Source organism: Microcaecilia unicolor, chromosome 2, assembly GCF_901765095.1.
Source record: "Microcaecilia unicolor chromosome 2, aMicUni1.1, whole genome shotgun sequence".
Taxonomy (NCBI): Eukaryota; Metazoa; Chordata; class Amphibia; order Gymnophiona; family Siphonopidae; genus Microcaecilia; species Microcaecilia unicolor.
The window spans coordinates 248944702-248963241 of record NC_044032.1 but is presented as its reverse complement, the minus strand read 5'-3'; the positions used below and the strand labels follow the sequence as shown (position 1 = coordinate 248963241).

General features: G+C 46.0%; 1 protein-coding gene across 3 annotated transcripts in view; it reads right to left on the bottom strand.

The window, feature by feature from the left end:
- The window catches only part of USP11 (ubiquitin specific peptidase 11), a 168419-nt gene that overhangs the window by 32456 nt on the left and 117423 nt on the right, over positions 1 to 18540 (bottom strand). For all 3 annotated transcript variants that reach the window (XM_030193883.1, XM_030193882.1, XM_030193884.1), the window contains exon 18: positions 2171 to 2320. In XM_030193883.1, the coding sequence (XP_030049743.1) occupies positions 2171 to 2320 (150 nt within the window). The remainder of the gene's footprint in view (positions 1 to 2170; positions 2321 to 18540) is intronic.

Genomic DNA, 18540 nt, shown 5'->3' with positions numbered 1-18540 from the left:
ACACATGGCAGAATAAAACCTACCCACCCAGTCCCACTTCAGTTTCACATGTTCAGCCTGTAGTAGATGAGTCTCATGCAGAAGCACCACCTGTATCTTTAAACATTTGAAAAAGCTGGAGGAGTCTTGTCCATTTAACTGGGCTACTCATACCGTGTACACCAAGAAAGACAATCTTTAGTTATGTTCTCTTCATCCCAGAGCACTTTGCAACATACATCGAGTCAAGAGAACACTGAAGAAAGTTGAATGGCCCTGTAAGTGGAGTGCTTCAAGATACAGGAATAACCGGTACCTCAGTGCTCTCAATGCTGTGCCCTGATGGGATATAATGTCAATGCTTCTTGGCCCCCACCTAATATTGTGATTCCCTGATGTCGATAAAGATAACAAATCCTTCCACATCTTTGGACAAGATCTGATAAATGTCTGCTGCCAATGGGCTCTATCAATGCTCGTCACCAAGGGTTATCAAAAAACAAAAAAAACCTGATCCATCTCCAGTATCTGGTGCCACTCCTAGACCCTTCAAGACGACTGCCAATGGACCAAACTCTGATGCATTGAAGATTCTTACGTATTCTTCACAACCACAAAGCCTCCTTTTTGTTACCTGAGAACACAGATGAAGTTGCGAGGGTTCTTGATTGAGCCCACGCAATTCCAAGCACCAACTGCATTTATCTGCTCTGGTTATGGTCTTGCTGGGGACTTTTTTTTTCCTGAGAGGTTGCTAAAAAAAATATAGCCACAGTGAAATCAAATTGCCTTTTTTTTTTTTTTTAAACGGACCTGACTGGGATCCCTAAGCCCAATAAGAGGCTTTGAATGAGCAGATGAACAAAAAATAAGAGGCTCTGTTGGATGATGTCACCACTTGTGAGATCTTGTATTTTGCTTGTTCTTGGTGAACTAAAACTACATAGAAAAAAATGTGACTTTCGATAGGCTTCCATAAAATACCTGGGAAAATGTAACAGTAGTCTACCCCAGATGAAGGGAAAATAGTAGCATTTAAAGGAATGCCCACCATACAAAGCAATAAAGATGATTAGAGAACAATGGGTATGCTTTAAGTTTGCTGGCAAATTATTACTAGGTTTGTCACAAAAGGTTTGAGAGAGATCTGTTCAAACTAAAAACTGTTTTGGGAACGGGAAGCACATAAAAGCAGCACTACCTACAAAAACATGCTTACATTTTGTATTTTCAAAATTATACATGTTTTTCCTGTTGAGCCAGTTCTACAAATGTCTCACAAAGCAGACTGGGTGCTGTCCTTCAGAAGACTGAGGATGCTAGTGGTCTGTGTGTCCTGGGCACTAACCAGAACAGGACAATTATATATACAAATAGAAAAAGATGCCTAGTGTGGTGTTTCATGAGTATCTTTATGGCAAGACTGAACTGAGGCAGACCATAAACTGCAGATCACCATCATGGAACAGGGTGTGCAGGATGGTCCATCCAGAATAGATAAATTAATGTTGTCTCTCCAGCATTATGACTTCATTCTGAAATACAAGCTTGGAAAGAACACAGTGATGGCATACACCTTGTCTAGATATTTGTCAGGGTAAGCCAAATAAAAGTGCAGACACAGCTGAACTCTTGAGATGGTACAAAGGCCACACAATTCTTCTCCCAGTAGGATACAGCTATTGTTTATTCCTCATGTCCACACTGGTGGAGAGAATGTAACAGAATGGAAACTTTGGTCAAATATATTGATTCAAATCAATATAGACCCTTGCACTCCCAAGGGCTGCCAACGCATAAGAGGGGTGTGTATACAATGGAATTAGCAGGCATGCAACTCTCTTTCATGCATGTTCATTAAGAGCATCCTGAAAATTTGACCTGTTGGGGCCCTCGAGAACCAGGCGTGATGAACAGGCATCTAGACAAATATATCTTACAATACAGAGTAATTATCTCTCCCTCCCCCCCCCCCCCCCCCCCATTTTCAGGGTATTGCTGGGGAGTGGCTATGAAAATACAACCCTCACAAATGTCTTCTGGCCACTCAAGCTCAGTCCCAAAGGGGATGACAGTAGGTCCAGACTGAAATACAACATGAAATTATATATATAAGCCCAAATTCCTGATATTCTTTACACAATCTTATAGAATGGAACAGCTGAATTTTCTTTTTTTGCCACAGCCTTACCTGATTGGAAACTCCACAAGGGTATCTAGTTTCTCACGAGAGAACTTGGTATAGGAAAAGCGTTTCAGGTGGATGATAAGGACCTCAGGCAGCGACCATAAATCCAGCTTTTTAGTAGCCCGCTGGTGCTTCTTACAGGTGGGACAGTACCTGCACAGATATATGACAGAGCTTTCAGCATACAAATATACAATATAATGGCAGATTAATCAACACCTCAAGGTTCATAAAGCCTGCTCTTCTTCCCTTACTATTGGAATACTGCAGCCTCTATTTGATCTTCGGTTTTACACTTACTTTTCTACTGCCAAGGATACTACTCTATGCTTATCCCAAGCTTTCCTTCCAATACTGCCCTCCCTCCACCTCAAATGACTAGGCTATCCCACAGATCCACCATTCTTCCTATGAAGTGAAGATACTTACCTGTAACAGGTATTCTCCGAGGATAGAAGGCTGATTATTTTCACAGATGGGTCGATGTCTGCATCGGCCCGGGAACCAGCATTTGCCATAGCAAATACAAAAACTTTGCTAGAGCCTTCTGGTGCGCGTGCAGTGCGCATGTGCGGACTGATTTCCCGCCCGCCACACAAGCACGTACCTCAGTTAAGTCTAAAGCACAAACAAATAACTCCAAGGGGAGGTGGGTGGGATTGTGAGAATAATCAGCCTGCTGTCCTCGAAGAATACCTGCTACAGGTAAGTATCTTTGCTTTCTCCGAGGACAAGCAGGCTGAACTATTCTCACAGATGGGGTATCCCTAGCATTCAGGCTCACCCAAAACAGTAAACCTTGGTCAATTGGGCCTCGCAACGGTGAGGACATAACGTAAGTTAACCTGAAACTATATACAGCTAGCTGAGAGTGCAGCCTGGAACATAATAAAACGGGCCTAGGAGGGTAGAGTTGGATTCTAAAGCCCAAACACATTCTGCAGAACTGACAGCCCAAACCGACTGTCACATCGGGTATCCTGTTCAAGATAGTAATGTGAACTGAATGTGTGGACTGAAGACCATGTTGCAGCTTTGCGAATCTCTTCAATGGAGGCTGACTTTAAGTGAGCCACTGACGCAGCCATGGCTCTGACATTATAAACCGTGACATGGCCCTCCACAGCCAGCCCAACTTGGGAATTAATTGAAGGATATGCAATATGCTAACCAATTGGAGATTGTGCGTTTTCCGATGGCGACTCCCCTCCTGTTGGGATCAAAAGCAACAAACAACTGGGCGGACAAGGGCTTCATCCGCTTCACGTACAAGGTCAATGCTCTCTTGAGTCCGTGTGCAAGCTGCTTTCACCAGGGTGGGCATGAGGACATCTGGATGGCTTCCCAACACAGACGGCGAGATCCGGTGCCCCCCTGCTTGTTGGTGTAGTACACTGCAACCTGACTATTTGAATCAAGATAATTTGGTTGGACAGCTGATCTCTGAAAGCCTTCAGAGCATTCCAGATCGCTCATAGCTCCAGAAGATTGATCTGAAGACCTGTTTCCTGGACGGACCAGGCTCCTTGAATGTGAAGCCCATCTACATGAGCTCCCCACCTTAGGAGGGATGCATCCGTCGTCAGCACTTTTTGCGGCTGAGGAATTTGGAATGATCGTCCCATGGTCAAATTGGGCCAGATTGTTCACCACTGAAGAGAGTTGCGAAAGTCTGTGGACAGTCGGATAACATCCTCCAGATTCCCCGCAGCTTGGTACCACTGGGAACCTAGGGTCCACTGAGCTGATCTCATATGTAGACGTGCCATGGGTGTTACATTAACTATGGAGGCCATGTCCCCCAAGAGTCTCAACATCTGCCAAGCTGTGACCTGCTGAGATGCTCGAACTGTGGACAACCCGGGACAGGAGGTTGTCTGCCTGAGTCTCCAGGAGATAAGCCTGCACTGACTTCATGTCCAGTAATGCTCCAATGAACTCCAATTTTTGAACAGGAGTGAGATGGGACTTGGTGTAATTTATTACAAACCCTAGAAACTCTAGCACCTGCACAGTCATCTGCATGAACTTCCGAGCACCGTCCTTTGAGGTGCTCTTCACCAGCCAATTGTCGAGATAAGGGAACACATGCACTCCTAGCCTGTGTAGTAACACTGCGACTACTGCTAGGCACTTTGTAAACACTCTGGCCGCAGACGCCAGACCAAAGAGCAGTACACGGTACTGAAAGTTCTGTGTTCTCAGCTGAAATCGAAGATACTTCCTGTGAGCTGGAAGTATCGAGATATGTGTGTAAGCATCCTTTAAGTCCAGAGAGCACAGCCAATCGTTTTTCTGAATCATGGGAAGAAGGGTGTCCAGGGAAACCATCCTGAATTTTTCTCGGACTAGGAATTTGTTCAGGGCCCTTAGGTCTAGGATGGGACGCATCCCCCCTGTTTTCTTTGCACAAGGAATTACCTGGAATAGAACCCCTACCCATCTTTCCCTGATGGAACGGGTTCGACCGCATGGGCCTTTAGAAGTACTGAGTGTTCCTCTGCAAGTACCTGCCTGTGCTGGGAGCTGTAAGAATGAGCTCCCGGTGGGCAATTTGGAGGTTTGGATTCCAGATTGAGGGTGTATCCTAAGCGGACTATTTGAAGAATCCACCGGTAGGCGGTTACGAGAGGCCACCTTTGGTGAAAAAAACATTAACCTCCCTCCAACCGGCAAGTGGTCCGGTACAGACACTTGTTCTGTGGTTATGCTTCGCTGGAGCCAGTCAAAAGCCCGGTCCCTTGCTTTTGCTGGGGAGCAGCAGGGGCCTTAGGTGCATGCTGTTGACAAGAACAAGTGTGCTGGGGCAGAGCCTGAATAGGCTGTCTGGACGCCGAAGTATACCTATGCCTAGCATAGGAATAGGGAGCACTCTGCGTCCCCGTTCCCCCCCCCCAAAAAAAAAAAACCTCCTGGTTGAGGAGACTGTAGCAGAAGGTGGCGGGAGAGAGAAGCCATAGAATCATTGTGCTTTTTGATCTGGTCGACCAGATCTTCCACCTTCTCTCTAAAAAGATTATCCCCCCCCCCCCCCCCCCCCGGCAAGGTACATCTGCCATCCTCTGCTGGACCGAATGATCCAGGTCAGAGACACGCAGCCATGAGAGTCAGTGTATCGCTAAACCCTGAGCAAAGATTCTGGATGCCACATCAAAAGTATCGTAATCACCCCTGGCCAGGAATTTACGACATGCCTTCTGCTGCCTGACCACCTGGCGAAAAGGCTTAGCCTGTTCCGAAGGGAGGGCATCAACCAAGGTAGACAGCTGCCTCACCGAGTTCCGCAAATGAACCCTCATGAAGAGCTGGTAAGATTGAATACGGGCAGTGAGCAGAGCGGCCCGATACATCTTTCTCCCCAAAGAGTCCAAGTTCCTATCTTCTCTGCCTGGGGGCGCTGAGGCATAGTCTCTAGTACTCCTGGCTCTCTTGAAGGCGGAGTCCACCACCATGGAATTGTGGGGTAACCGAGACCTCATCAACCCAGGTTCACCATGGATCCGATACTGAGAATCAGTCTTCTTAGGGAGCACGGGGACAGACAGAAGGGGCGACCAGTTTCGCATAAGGACTTCCTTGAGTACCTGATGCAAAGGAGCTGTCACAGCCTCCTTAGGTGGAGAGGTGTAGTCCAGGACCTCAAGCATCTCAGCCCTGGGTTCATCCTCCACTTCTAATAAGAATGGAATGGCCTCAGCCATTTCCCACACAAACGAGGTAAAGGAGAGGCTCTCAGGAGGAGACAGTCTCCTTGCAGGTGGAGGGGAAGGTTCAGAAGGAATCCCAAAAGGCTCATCGGAGGAGAAGTACCTGGGATCTTCCTCTGACTCCCATGAGTGCTCCTCCTCAGTATCGGAAAGCACTTCCCTAAGGGAGATCCGAGACTGAGCCTGCCTCGACACTGAGGACCGAAGTCCTCGATGGCGATGTCAAGAGGCTGCCGACCGCATGGACTGCGGTGAAGCTTCCTCCACAGACGTCGAAGAGGAGTCGATCTGGGTGGCAGCTGACACTGGTGCCACAAGTGGCACAGAGGACAGGGACCTCACCGCAGGTGAAGGGCCAGACGCCGCATGGAAGGCACAAGCACCCCTGACACTGAAGCAGACTGGCACAGTAGTCCTTCCAGAAGTTCTGGAAGCAGGGCCCGGACGCGCTCATCAAGAGCCACCATCGGAGAAGGCTGGGAGGCCAGTGTAGCAGCCGGTGGCAGAATCGGTTGAGGTTCAGGAGCAGGAACTGTGGACCTCCTGTATGGAGGGAGAGTGGTCCTTTCGGCGCAGACGCTTCTCGGGTGCCGAATCCTTTGACGCCCCGCAGCTCCCGGCACAGTGAATAAAGGAAAACAGTTTTTTGCTCTTTTTTTAAAAAAAATCAAAATAAAGAAAAGAGAGAAACTAATGATCAAAAGCCACTAAAAAAACGAAGGCTCTTTATCCTGGGCAAAAACAAGGAGCACAGGACGAACCTACCACACTTAGTTGCAGAAAAAAGAAACTGAGGTACACGCTCGCGCGGCAGGTGGAAAGTCAGTCCGCACATGTGCACCAGAAGGCTCTAGCAAAGTTTTTGTTTTTTCTATGGCAAATGCTGGTTCCTGGGCCAACACGGACATCGACCCATCTGTGAGAGTAGTTCAGCCTGCTTGTCCTCAGAGAAAACATTTTTTCTTGTGCTCTCCGAGTCTATATGATCTCCTTGTCCCATTTTCCTTGGAGAAGAGAAGGGAATATAAGATAAGCTATGCTAAGTTAGACTAAGGTCCATCGAGCCCACCATCCTCAGATTGTGTAGCCAGTCCGGTACATCAGATTTCTCAGTTCATTTTCACAATATGGCTTTTCAAAATCTACCTGGCTAAACTGTTTTAAGGACTTTTCCTTCAGGAACTTTCCAAACTCTTTTGAATGCTGTTATGTTAGTTGACCACATCCTCCAGCAACATTCTACAGCTTGATTATACACTGTGTGAAAAAAATACAATTTGTTTTCAATGTGTTGGTTGTTAATTTATTGAGCGTTCTTATTTTAGTATCGAAAAGTTTAACAACTGTCCCTTATTTAATTGTTCCAGTCTATTCATGAGACGTGCAGAGCTTTGGTAACAAGAGGGGAATATGGAGACATATCAAAATTTAGGGTAAGATGAACAGCTGCTCTCAATTCTTTGTCCCCCACCATTTGAGTCTGGCATAGATCCCTGATTTAGACATCCATGTGATTCTATTTTGTATAAATACCACAGATCACATTTTCTAATTCTGACAATTTCCAGCATGACATTGAAAAGTCAAGACTACAGGTAGGTTCGCTGTCTGATCCTTTCAATACTTATTTAACAGCCAGGAGTGTCCTGGAGGACTGGAGACAGGTAGATGTGGTTTCTCTTTACAAAAATAATGATAAGAAATTAGATCTTACCTATTACTAATTTGTTTTCTTTGAGTCGTTTCAGACAATTCCCGACTAGCGGGTATGTGCACTCCTACCAGCAGACGGAGACTGAGAACCACTGAGTACTAATCTAATAATTTGCTATGTGAACGTTCTAAAGTGTCTCACTGGGATGGTAACCACCTACTTACTGACGTCACTGGCCAGCAGTAGAACCCTGCTTGCCTGACGTCAGCAGTGGGTTACAATCCCAGTGAAAGACGCACGTTGAAGAACAGCTGGAGCGGGCAGAGACGTCCCTACATGCACGTCGCCCCCCCCCTCCAAAATCGCCAACCCCCCTCTGCTACCCTCCCCTCCCCCCTCTTACCGGGGTCCCGGCGGCAGTAGTGAAGAGCCTCACGAGTCTGCTGCCTTCCCTTCTCTTCGGTCTCACCTCTGACTTTGGTCCCGCCCTTGCGGAAACAGGAAATGAGGGCTGTAAAGAGTATGTAGGAAAGGCCCCAAAGGAACCCTGGGTTAGGCCAGAATACCCCCGGTATAGGCAGGCATTCCCCAGGAAAAAACTAGAAATAAGAAACTACAACTCCCAGCATGCCCCAAGGGAGACCGGGGATAAGAGAAAATATGTGCAGTCCCAGGAGTCTCCAGAGGAGGGCCGCAGGGGAAGGAATAAGGCTGATTCTCCAACCTGGTGGAAGAGGTGGTGGAACAGGTGGGTGGAGAAAGAAGAGCCACCAAAGAGCTTTAATGAAAGAAAGGGTGAGCAGCTGGGGGAAGGGCGGGGCGAGGAGAATATGGATTGGGCTCCTGAGGAGAGAGAGGCAGAGAGTGAGCCTTGCCCTATGGAGTTGACTGAACCGGAGAACACCCTGGAAGAGCCGATGGACTTTTCAGCTCTGGCTCAGCGAAAGCCAAGGCAGTAGCGGGGCCAAGCCGGGTCAAGCGGGAGGAGGTCAGGTAGGAGTATGACTGACCAAGAGGGTGGGACCCTAGGCTTTGAGCCCGCGCAAAGCCATTACTGAGCTGTGTTTTGAAAGCTTGGCTAGACCTGAACTGTGTTTTTGAAAGCCTGGCTGAACTGAACTGTATTTTGAAAGCCTGGCTAAACTGAGCTGTATTTTGGAAAGCTTGGCTAGAACTGAACTGTATTTTGAAAGCCTGGCTAAACTGAGCTGTATTTTGGAAAGCTTGGCTAGAACTGAACTGTATTTTGAAAGCCTGGCTAAACTGAGCTGTATTTTGGAAAGCTTGGCTAGAACTGAACTGTATTTTGAAAGCCTGACTAAACTGAGCGGTGTTTTTGCAAGCTTGGTTAGAACTGAACTGTGTTTTGAAAGCCTAGCCGGACTGAGCTGTGTTTTTGTATAGCTTGACTAAAAGTGAACTGGGGTTTTGGAAAAACCCGCTACACTGAACAGGGTATTTGTTTTCTTTCTTTTTTTTTATTAGGTGCTGCTACTCTCCCCCAGGAGGGAGGGAGAGGCAGCAGCTGTGTAAGCCAGGACTGGGAAACTAACCGGGTTGAGAAAGGTGAACGATAACTAGGCTTTGTTTTTCTGTTTTGGTGCCACAACTGAGGGAAGGAGGGAAACCCCTTTTAGGCAATAAAAAGCTTCAGTGATCTGAGGAAAAAAGGGAGCAGTACTGGAAGGTGTTCTTCAGGTGGTGGAGAGCTGCAACTGCTGAGAAAAGAGGATCCACTTTACAGGGCGAGATCTAGAGTCAGAGCTGAGAGCAAAGAGAAGGGAAGGCAGCAGACTCGCGAGGCTCTTCACTGCTGCCGCCGGGACCCCGGTAAGAGGGGGGAGGGGAGGGGAGGGTAGCAGAGGGGGGTTGGCAATTTTGGAGGGGGGCGACATGCACGTAGGGAGATGGGCGGGGCCAGTGTCAGGGAGGGGAGGGGAGGGCCGCGGGTGGAGGCATTGCAAGGAAGTGTCTGTGAGACAGAAAGGAGGGGGGACTGGAACTCGGGGGAGGGAGAGAGGGAAGGGGAGAGAGAGAGAGAGAGAGAGCGAGAGAGGGAGGGAGGGCCTGGAATTGGAAATCAGAAGGGAAGAAAGGGGGCCGTGGGACTTGGAGGGGACAGAGAGAGAGAGCGAGGGAGGGAGGGAGAGAGGGATAACCTTGCTAGCACCCGTTTCATTTCATACCGAAACAGACCTTTTTTTTTTACAAGTATTGTATAAGCAACTGTACAACCCAACCCCCTAAGTATTTCCATAACAAAGCAAACCAGGTAGAACCTGAACAGGGAATAGGAACTAGAACAAGAACAGCAGAAACTCCCAAACATTTCAGAGACGAAAGGAACACCAAAAGCCTGGTCGGAGCCTGAGCAGCAGAGATCACGAGAGCTGTTGCTTCTCTCCACGAGGATTGTGCGTGGCTCGTCGTGTGACGGCCCGGCCGCTCAACTAAATTTGGGCAGCGAGCAACAGGAGAGTCCAGCGTGATTGTGTGGGGAGCTCTGGGGAGCTTGTGGGAGACACAAGCCCGGTCCTTGCCACCTGGTCTGGACCTGAGGGGCAGAAATTGCGAGAGTTGCTGCTCCTCTCCACGAGGAACGCACGTGGCACATCGCGAACAGGTCCACCCGCCCAACTGAAATCTGGGCAATGAACAGCAAGAGAGTCCAGCATGATTCATGTGAAGAATTTTGTGGAACTGGTGGGAGACTCGAAACCGGTCCTAGTCGCTCGATTTGATCCTGAAAGGCACCACGAGAGTTATTGATTCGAGGATCAGCTGTGCACCATACTAGGACTACTACTACTACTACTATTTAGCATTTCTAGGAACCGGACTGTACGGGGTGAATTCAGGTGCCGCTTCAAACAGTCAGGTTTACTTACCTCAATAGTCTGTCACTGACTATAGAAAGATTTTCTTCTTCCTAATTGCGATGACATAATCAATGGATGGTAACTGAACTGAACACAAAAAAAAAAATCACAACAATAGAACCATGCCACGAGGCAACGAAGGACCCGGGCCCAAATCAGACCTACTATTACTACTAAGACCTACTGAAAGTTAATGCTGTCTGAACTGAGAATTTATATTGAGACCATCGGAGTTAATACTGTCTAACTGGCTATTATTGAATTGTGTTTATCTTGTATTATTGGCTATTACTGACTTTATCTTGTATTATTGGCTATTACTGCTGGTCATTCTCTCTTACTGCATACTGCATTACCCTGAATTGTATTTATCTTGTATTATTGGCTATTACTGACTTTGCTGGTCACTCTCTCTTACTGCTTCTACTACTGCATACTGCATTACCCTTACGTGTATTTATCTTGTATTATTGGCTATTACCTTTAAATGCCTATACTATCTCTCTTCCTAGTTGCTCTGAGCCTATCTGATCCTCCACCTGCCTTCAGCTTATTCTGAGCATATCTGTACCAAAATCTGTTATTCTTATGGCTCCAGTACACCTGCTCTTCTTGGCACTATCCCTTCCCAATCTGTTTCTCCATAAGAAACCACTTCACACCGCAGGAACACATTGTCCTTCCTCTGTATTCATCATCTCACCGTCCCTCTCTTCACCATCTCTTCCCCACCCCCCCCATTCTTCACAGCTCTCAACCTCCAACACTTCCTTCCTTCCATTCACCCCTCGCCTTTTTACCTGAACACATCTCACCTTCGTCGCTATCGTCATACGTCTCCTACTCTCCTCCTGCTTTCCGCTGGTGACATTAATCCCAATCCTGGTCCCCACATCAGCTCTCATCCTATTTGTGTAGGCCACACCGTGAAACCTCCAATCTAATTTCTGTTCCTCTCCACCCCTCTTCTTCTCTGCCCTTCTCTTGTGCTCTACGGAACGCCCGCTCTGTCTGCAACAAACTTTCCTACATCCATGCTCTCTTCCAATCCCACTAGAGGGAATATTGTTTAGTTTTGCACTGGGCCAAATCTGATTTCCATGATAAGGAAATCTCCAAATCCTTTAACCGCCCCCACACTTTTTTGTGCATTCTTAATTCAGTTGCTCCCTCTTCAAGTATAGACCCAGGCCAAGGTATCGGCCTGCTTATCTGACATTGCTGCTTGGATGTCCAACCTCCACCTGAAACTGAACATGGTCAAGACCGAGCTTATTGTCTTTCCACCAAAACCCACTTCTCCTCTTCCTCCGCTCTCGATCTCAGTTGATAACATCCTCATCCTCCCCGTCTCATCTGCCCGCAACCTCGGAGTCATCTTTGACTCCTCTCTCTCCTTCTCTGCACATATCCAACAAACAGCCAAGACCAGTCGCTTCTTCCTCTTTAACATCAGCAAGATTCGCCCTTTCCTCTCTGAGCACACCACCCGAACTCTCATCCACGCTCTCATCACCTCTCACCTTGACTACTGCAACCTACTTCTCACTGGCCTCCCACTTAACCATCTATCCCCCCTTCAATCAGTTCAGAACTCCGCTGCACGCCTTATATTCCGCTTGAACCGATATACTCATATCACCCCTCTCCTCAGGTCACTTCACTGGCTTCTGATCAGATACCGCATACAGTTCAAGCTTCTCTTTCTTACCTACAAATGCACTCAGTCTGCAGCCCCACATTACCTCTCTACCCTCATCTCCCCTTATGTTCCCGCCAGAAACCTCTGCTCACAGGACAAATCCCTCCTCTCAGCACCCTTCTCCACCACCGCCAATTCCAGGCTCCGTCCATTCTGCCTCACATCACCTTACGCATGGAATAAACTTCCTGAACCCCTACGCCAAGCCCTCTCCCTACCCATCTTCAAATCATTGCTCAAAGCCCACCTCTTCAATATTGCTTTCGGCACATAACCTTTATACCTTTCATGTAATCGAGAATGCCCCAAATTGACTACCCCTACTTGACTGACTGTACATTTGTCCATTAGATTGTAAGCCCTTTGAGCAGGGATTGTCCTTCTGTGTTAAAATTGTACAGTGCTGCGTAACCCTGGTAGCGCTTTAGAAATGTTAAATAGTAGTAGTAGTAGTAGTAACTACAACCCATCTATTTTACCTTTGGACTCCCCTGCGACTGCCTGGCAGTCCAAGACTACATTGCTCTGCTCAGCACTCTTGCCCTTATCTGCTCTCTCCTCTCCCCTTTCTTCTGTACTCTACACCCCTGCCATGTCGTCTGCCAAGTCCAGTACCTCTCCTCCCTCATCAATGACTTCACTCAGCTCTCTCCACTTCCACTCTTTGACTTCCCCCACCTCCTTCAGTTCAATGCTTTTATGTCCCTCCTCCTCTTGGTCCTCTTTCAACCTCCCTACCGCCTCTTCTATTTCGATGGCCACTGCTTCCTTTTGACCCTCCTCTTTTCCTTCTGATCCTTGGCCTGCCTTTCTTGTGAAGTGTCTATCTCAGTCTCTCACTCCTTACCTGCTCCTCTTTTTCTTTCTTTCTTTCTCTCTTGCATCCAGCACTGTCCCATCTGCCTGGAAGCATCTATTGTTCGTCCGCTCCTCAAGAAACCCCACCTCGACCTCTCTTCCAGTCAAAATTCCACCCCATTCCCAACCTCCAATTCTTCTCCAAAATTTTAGAAAAGATTGTCCATTCACAACTAGTCCAGCATACTGAGCAAACTAACATCCTGCAGCCATATCAATCCAGCTTCTGTCATCATCAGAGCGCCAAGACCCTTTTGATAGGCTTATAAGATCTCATCTGCACTTCCTTAGACCAACATTCTTCTGTCATCATTATTGCCCTCGACCTTTCTTCCGCCTTTAATCTAGTTGATCACAAGTTTCTTCTTCATCGTCTTCGCTCCATTGGTATCTCGGGCACTGTACTCTCATGGTTTTCCAGTTACCTCTCCAATCAGGCCTATCAGCTCTCCTTTCATCAATATTCCATTCCATCCCTCCCTCTCCTGTATGGCGTTCCACAAGGTTCCATTCTTTCCTCAGCCCTCTTCAACATCTTCCTTGCACCACTTCTTACTATTATCCAGAATTACTCTTGTATCATGCGTTCAAAAACGCATGGGTCGGAACAAGATATCTTTCAAAGATATCACCAGCACAGGGAAGATACGGTATCCCGATAGCGAGTTGCAAAAGAGAACATAGTAGATCAGGTGTCCTTAAATAAAAATCAGACAAAAGAATGCCATTTAACACTGTCAACTACTGAGCAAGAAGTAAATAGAAACAACAAACGTAGTTTGAAATGTCTATATGCAAATGCCAGAAACCTAAGAAATAAGATGGAAGAATATATTCCACCGAATGAAAAATTAGATATAACAGGCATCTCTGCAAGCTGGTGGAAGGATGATAACCAGTGGGACACTATCATACCATGGTACAAATTATATCGTACTGATAGGGTGGATCAAACTGGTGGAGGGGTAGTATTGTATGTTAAGGAGGGCCTTGAATCACATAGATTGAAAATTCTGCAGGAAACAAAACACATATTGTAATCCCTATGGATTGAAATTCCATTGTTAAGGGAAAAGGATAGTGATAGGAGTGTACTACCATCCACCTGGCCAGGATGAACAGATGGATGTAGAAATGTTATCAGCAATTAGGGAGGCTAACAAACTGGGCAACACAACAATAATGGGTGATTTCAATTACCCTGTTACTGACTGGGTAAATGTAACATCAGGGCATGCTAGTAAGGTAAAATTCCTTGACGAAATCAAGGACTGCTTTATAGAGCAGCTGGTACAGGAGCCAACAAGAGAAGGAAAAATTCTGAACCTAGTCCTTAATGGAGTGCATGATCTGGTGCGGGATGTAATGATGATGGGGCCGCTTGATCACAGTTATCATAATATGATCAGATTTGATATTGGCTTTGGAGTAAGTACACACAGGAAATCCAATAGGTTATGATAAAATGAGAAGAACAATGAAAAAACAAAACAAACAAACAAAAACTTTAGAGGAGCAGCTGCGAAAGTAAAAAATTTACATCAGGTGTGGATACTGTTCAAAAATACCACCCTGGAAGCCCAGGCCAAATATATTCCATGTATTAAAAAAGGAGGAAGGAAGACCAAACGACAGACAGCATGGTTAAAAAGTGAGGTGAAGGAAGCTATTAGAGCTAAAAGAAAATCCTTCAGAAAGTGGACGAAGGAACAGACTGAAAATAATAAGAAACGCCAAAAGGAATGGCAAGTCAAATGCAAAGTGCTGGTAAGAAAGGCAAAGAGGGACTTTGAAAAAAAGATTGTGTTGGAGGCAAAAACAAATAGTAAATTTTTTTTTAGGTATATTAAAAGCAAGAAGCCCTTGCTAAATGACCAAGGGGTAAAAGGGGCAATCAGGGAAGACAAAGCCACAGTGGAGAGATTAAATGAATTCTTTGCTTCGGTCTTCACCAAGGAAGATTTGGCAGAGATACCAGTGCCAGAAATAGTATTCAAAGCCGACGAGTCAGAAAAACTGAATGAAATTTCTATAAACCACGAGGATGTAATGGGGCAATTTGACAAACTGAAGAATAGCAAATCTCCTGGACCGGATAGCATTCACCCCAGAGTACTGATAGAATTGAAAAATGAACTTGCAGAACTATTGTTAGTAATATGAAATTTATCTTTAAAACCGAGAGTGGTACCAGAAGATTGGAGGGTAGCCAATGTAACGTTGATTTTTTAAAAAGGTTCCAGAGGAGATCTGGGAAATTATAGACTGGTGAGTCTGATGCTGGGCAAAATGGTAGAGACTATTATTAAGAACAAAATTACAGAGCGTATTCAAAAGCATGTATTAATGAGACAGAGTCAACATGGATTTAGTGAAGGGAAATCTTGCCTCACCAATCTATTACATTTCTTCGAAGGGGTGAACAAACATGTGGATAAAGGTGAGCCAGTTGATATTGTGTATCTGGATTTTCAAAAGACGATTGACAAAGTACCTCATGAAAGACTCCAGAGGAAACTGGAAAGTAATCGGATAGGAGGTAGTGTCCTATTGTGGATTAACGCTTCCTTCTTCGCCCTCCATCGCGTTCTTGCTGTCCGCTCCCTGTTACTTGCCTCCTCACTGCGTCCCTTTACTTTGGCTCTGGTTATTTCCCACCTTGACTATCATAATGTACTCTACGCCGGCCTTCCCCTAAACTCTATCAAATGCATTCAATTAGTTCAATCCACTGCAGTCAAGCTTCTCCACGATGCACACAGATTTGACCACATTACTCCTTTGCTCCATTCAGAACACTGGTTGCCAATTTCCATACCAAGTTCTAAACTCTTCTACTATTCTATATGTCCAGATCCCCATCTGCCCCCTTAACAGCCTCCTTATCCATTACATCCCCCTCCGTTGCCTCTGCTCACCAGACAATAACCTCATCGCACTCTCCCCACCTGCACGCATTCGACTTTCCTCTACCCATGAATCTGCTTTTAGTTACCTAGGGCCTCAGTTATGGAATGGCCTTCCCCTACATATCAGGAACCAGCCCAACATTTCAACCTTCAAACAAACTTTAAAAACACACCTCTCCTGTTCCACCTTCTGCATAGCTGCCTAGACTCTTCCTTGTCTTCTATTTTGCTCGTGTTACCAGTGATATTGTAAAGCTTTTTGATTGTTAACCACTTTATGCAGGCGTAGCGGTATATCAAACGCATGGAAATTAATTTTTTATATATATACAGTGCACTCCATTTAAGTGCACGTCGGATAAGCGCATGCTCTGTTTAACTGCATGCCATACTTGGTCCGGTTTTTGGCGTCATCAATTTCTATGGGGACAAACTTCGGTTTAGCGCACCACTGATAAATGCAAGATTCACTTATATGCATGGTTTAAGACCGCTGCTCTGCAGGAAAGACTCTGCATAAGCGCACGCACGGAATATGGAAGCCGATTGGCGTCCAACAACCAATGGGATTTCAAATTTATCGCCCCTTTTAACTGCCACAGGCAGAAGTGAAAGAATGTTGTTAAGAGTGTACACTTGAGTCTTCGTTGTTGTCGTCACGCAACTGTAAGACTTTAACACTGGCTGAACAAATAGAAGTTCTTAAAAAATTAGAAAAACAAAGTCAAGCATCTATTGCTATAGAATACAGTGTCAATCCCAGACAAATTTCACGTATCTAAAAGCAGAAAGACCAGCTTCTAGAAGACTGGCAAAACAATACAAATCCACACTGGAAACGAAAACGGGCGGGAAAAGCTGAGGAGGTAGAAGATTGTAAACCTGGAGGATGTAGTTCTACAATCTGAAGAGTAGCAAATCTCCTGGACCGGATGGTATTCATCCCAGAGTACTGCTAGAACTGAAAAATGAGCTTGCGGAGCTATTGTTAGAAATATGTAATTTATCCTTAAAATCGAGCGTGGTACCGGAAGATTGGAGGGTGGCCAATGTAACGTCGATTGTTAAAAAAGGTTCCAGAGGAGATCCTGGGGCAATGGAGGGTTAAGTGACTTGCCCAGAGTCACAAGGAGCTGCCTGTGCCTGAAGTGGGAATCGAACTCAGTTCCTCAGTTCCCCAGGACCAAAGTCCACCACCCTAACCACTAGGCCACTCCTCCACTCCTTCGGTGGTTTTCTCAAGTCAGAAGTAGACAGTTTCCTGTCAGTGGTCCACTGCTTATGGAAAAAGCTAATCAGTTAGCTGAAAGTCTCGGACTAACTGAATTCAAAGGCACTGTTGGATGGTTGGAAAGGTGGAAGTTGAGTAACAACATAAAATTCAAGAAACAGCATGGTGAAAAATAAAACACTGATGACTTTGGTGCTGAAAATTGGGTTGGTTCAGTTCTTCCTACCATCTTGAACGAGTTTGCACCTCATGACAATTTCAATGCTGACGAAAACTGTCTCTACTGGCAAGCGATTCCTGATGGAACACTTGCATTCAAACAAGCCGAAACTACAGGAGGTAAAACGTTGAAGGACCGACTGACAATTCTACTTTGCTGCAATATGGATGGGAGTGAGAAGTTGGAACCACTCGTCATTGGAAAGAGCAAACAGCCACATTGCTTCAAGAATGTTAAGCGACTTCCTGTGTCATACAAGGCTAACGCAAATTCGTGGATGATTGGGGAAATTTGGAAGCAGTGGCTAAAGAAGTTAGACACTAGAACGTGGGCACAAAAGCGTCAGATTTTGTTGTTTTGTGATAATTGTGCTGCACACAGTGATGATGTCAGGCTGTCTAACGTCAAGGTGGTCTTCCTGCCACCAAACACTACCTCTCTCATCCAACCTATGGACCAGGGCATAATAGCCAATTTCAAACAACATTATCGGGCTCTTGTGCTACGTCGTCTGATGAGCGTTATGGATGACCAGACTGGCAAGGGTAAATGTGCTGTTGAACTGGCCCGTAATCTATCACTGTTGGATTCCCTACATATGCAGAAAGAAGCCTGGAATCACGTTACACGGGCAACTATTGTGAACTGCTAAAAGCGGGCAAGCTTTGTTAGGAATGTGGAGAGGGATGAAACAGATGCAGCTGTTGCAAACGCATCAGATGAATAGGCTATTGACATCCCAGCTGGTGTTACTGAAGAGGAGTTTCATCACTACGTAGCTGTTGATTACGATCTACAAACAGCTGACGACAGCACTGATGTCCAGATATGCGCCTATATGCAGGCAAAAGCTGATGATGAAACATGATGAAATGAGCAGCAAGGCACATGCTGACGAAATTCAACAACCTCCTGTCACTTTTGCAAGAGCGCTGGAGAGTCTCAACACCATGTGGGCCTATCTGTAGGCCACTGGATGTCAGTTCTATGACCGTTTTTACTGTCTGGCAGACGACGTCTATGGAACTCACAGACACAAGAGTGTTCAGAGGACTATGACTGATTAATTCAAGTAAGCCTAACATTAGTTAACGGAGACTGTATAATGTAAGTTAACGGAGACTGTATACTGTACGTATAATAAACAGTACTGTACATATGTTTAGCAGATGTCAAGCTTCTTTTAGTCACAATGGTTAAGTGCGCGCTCCGG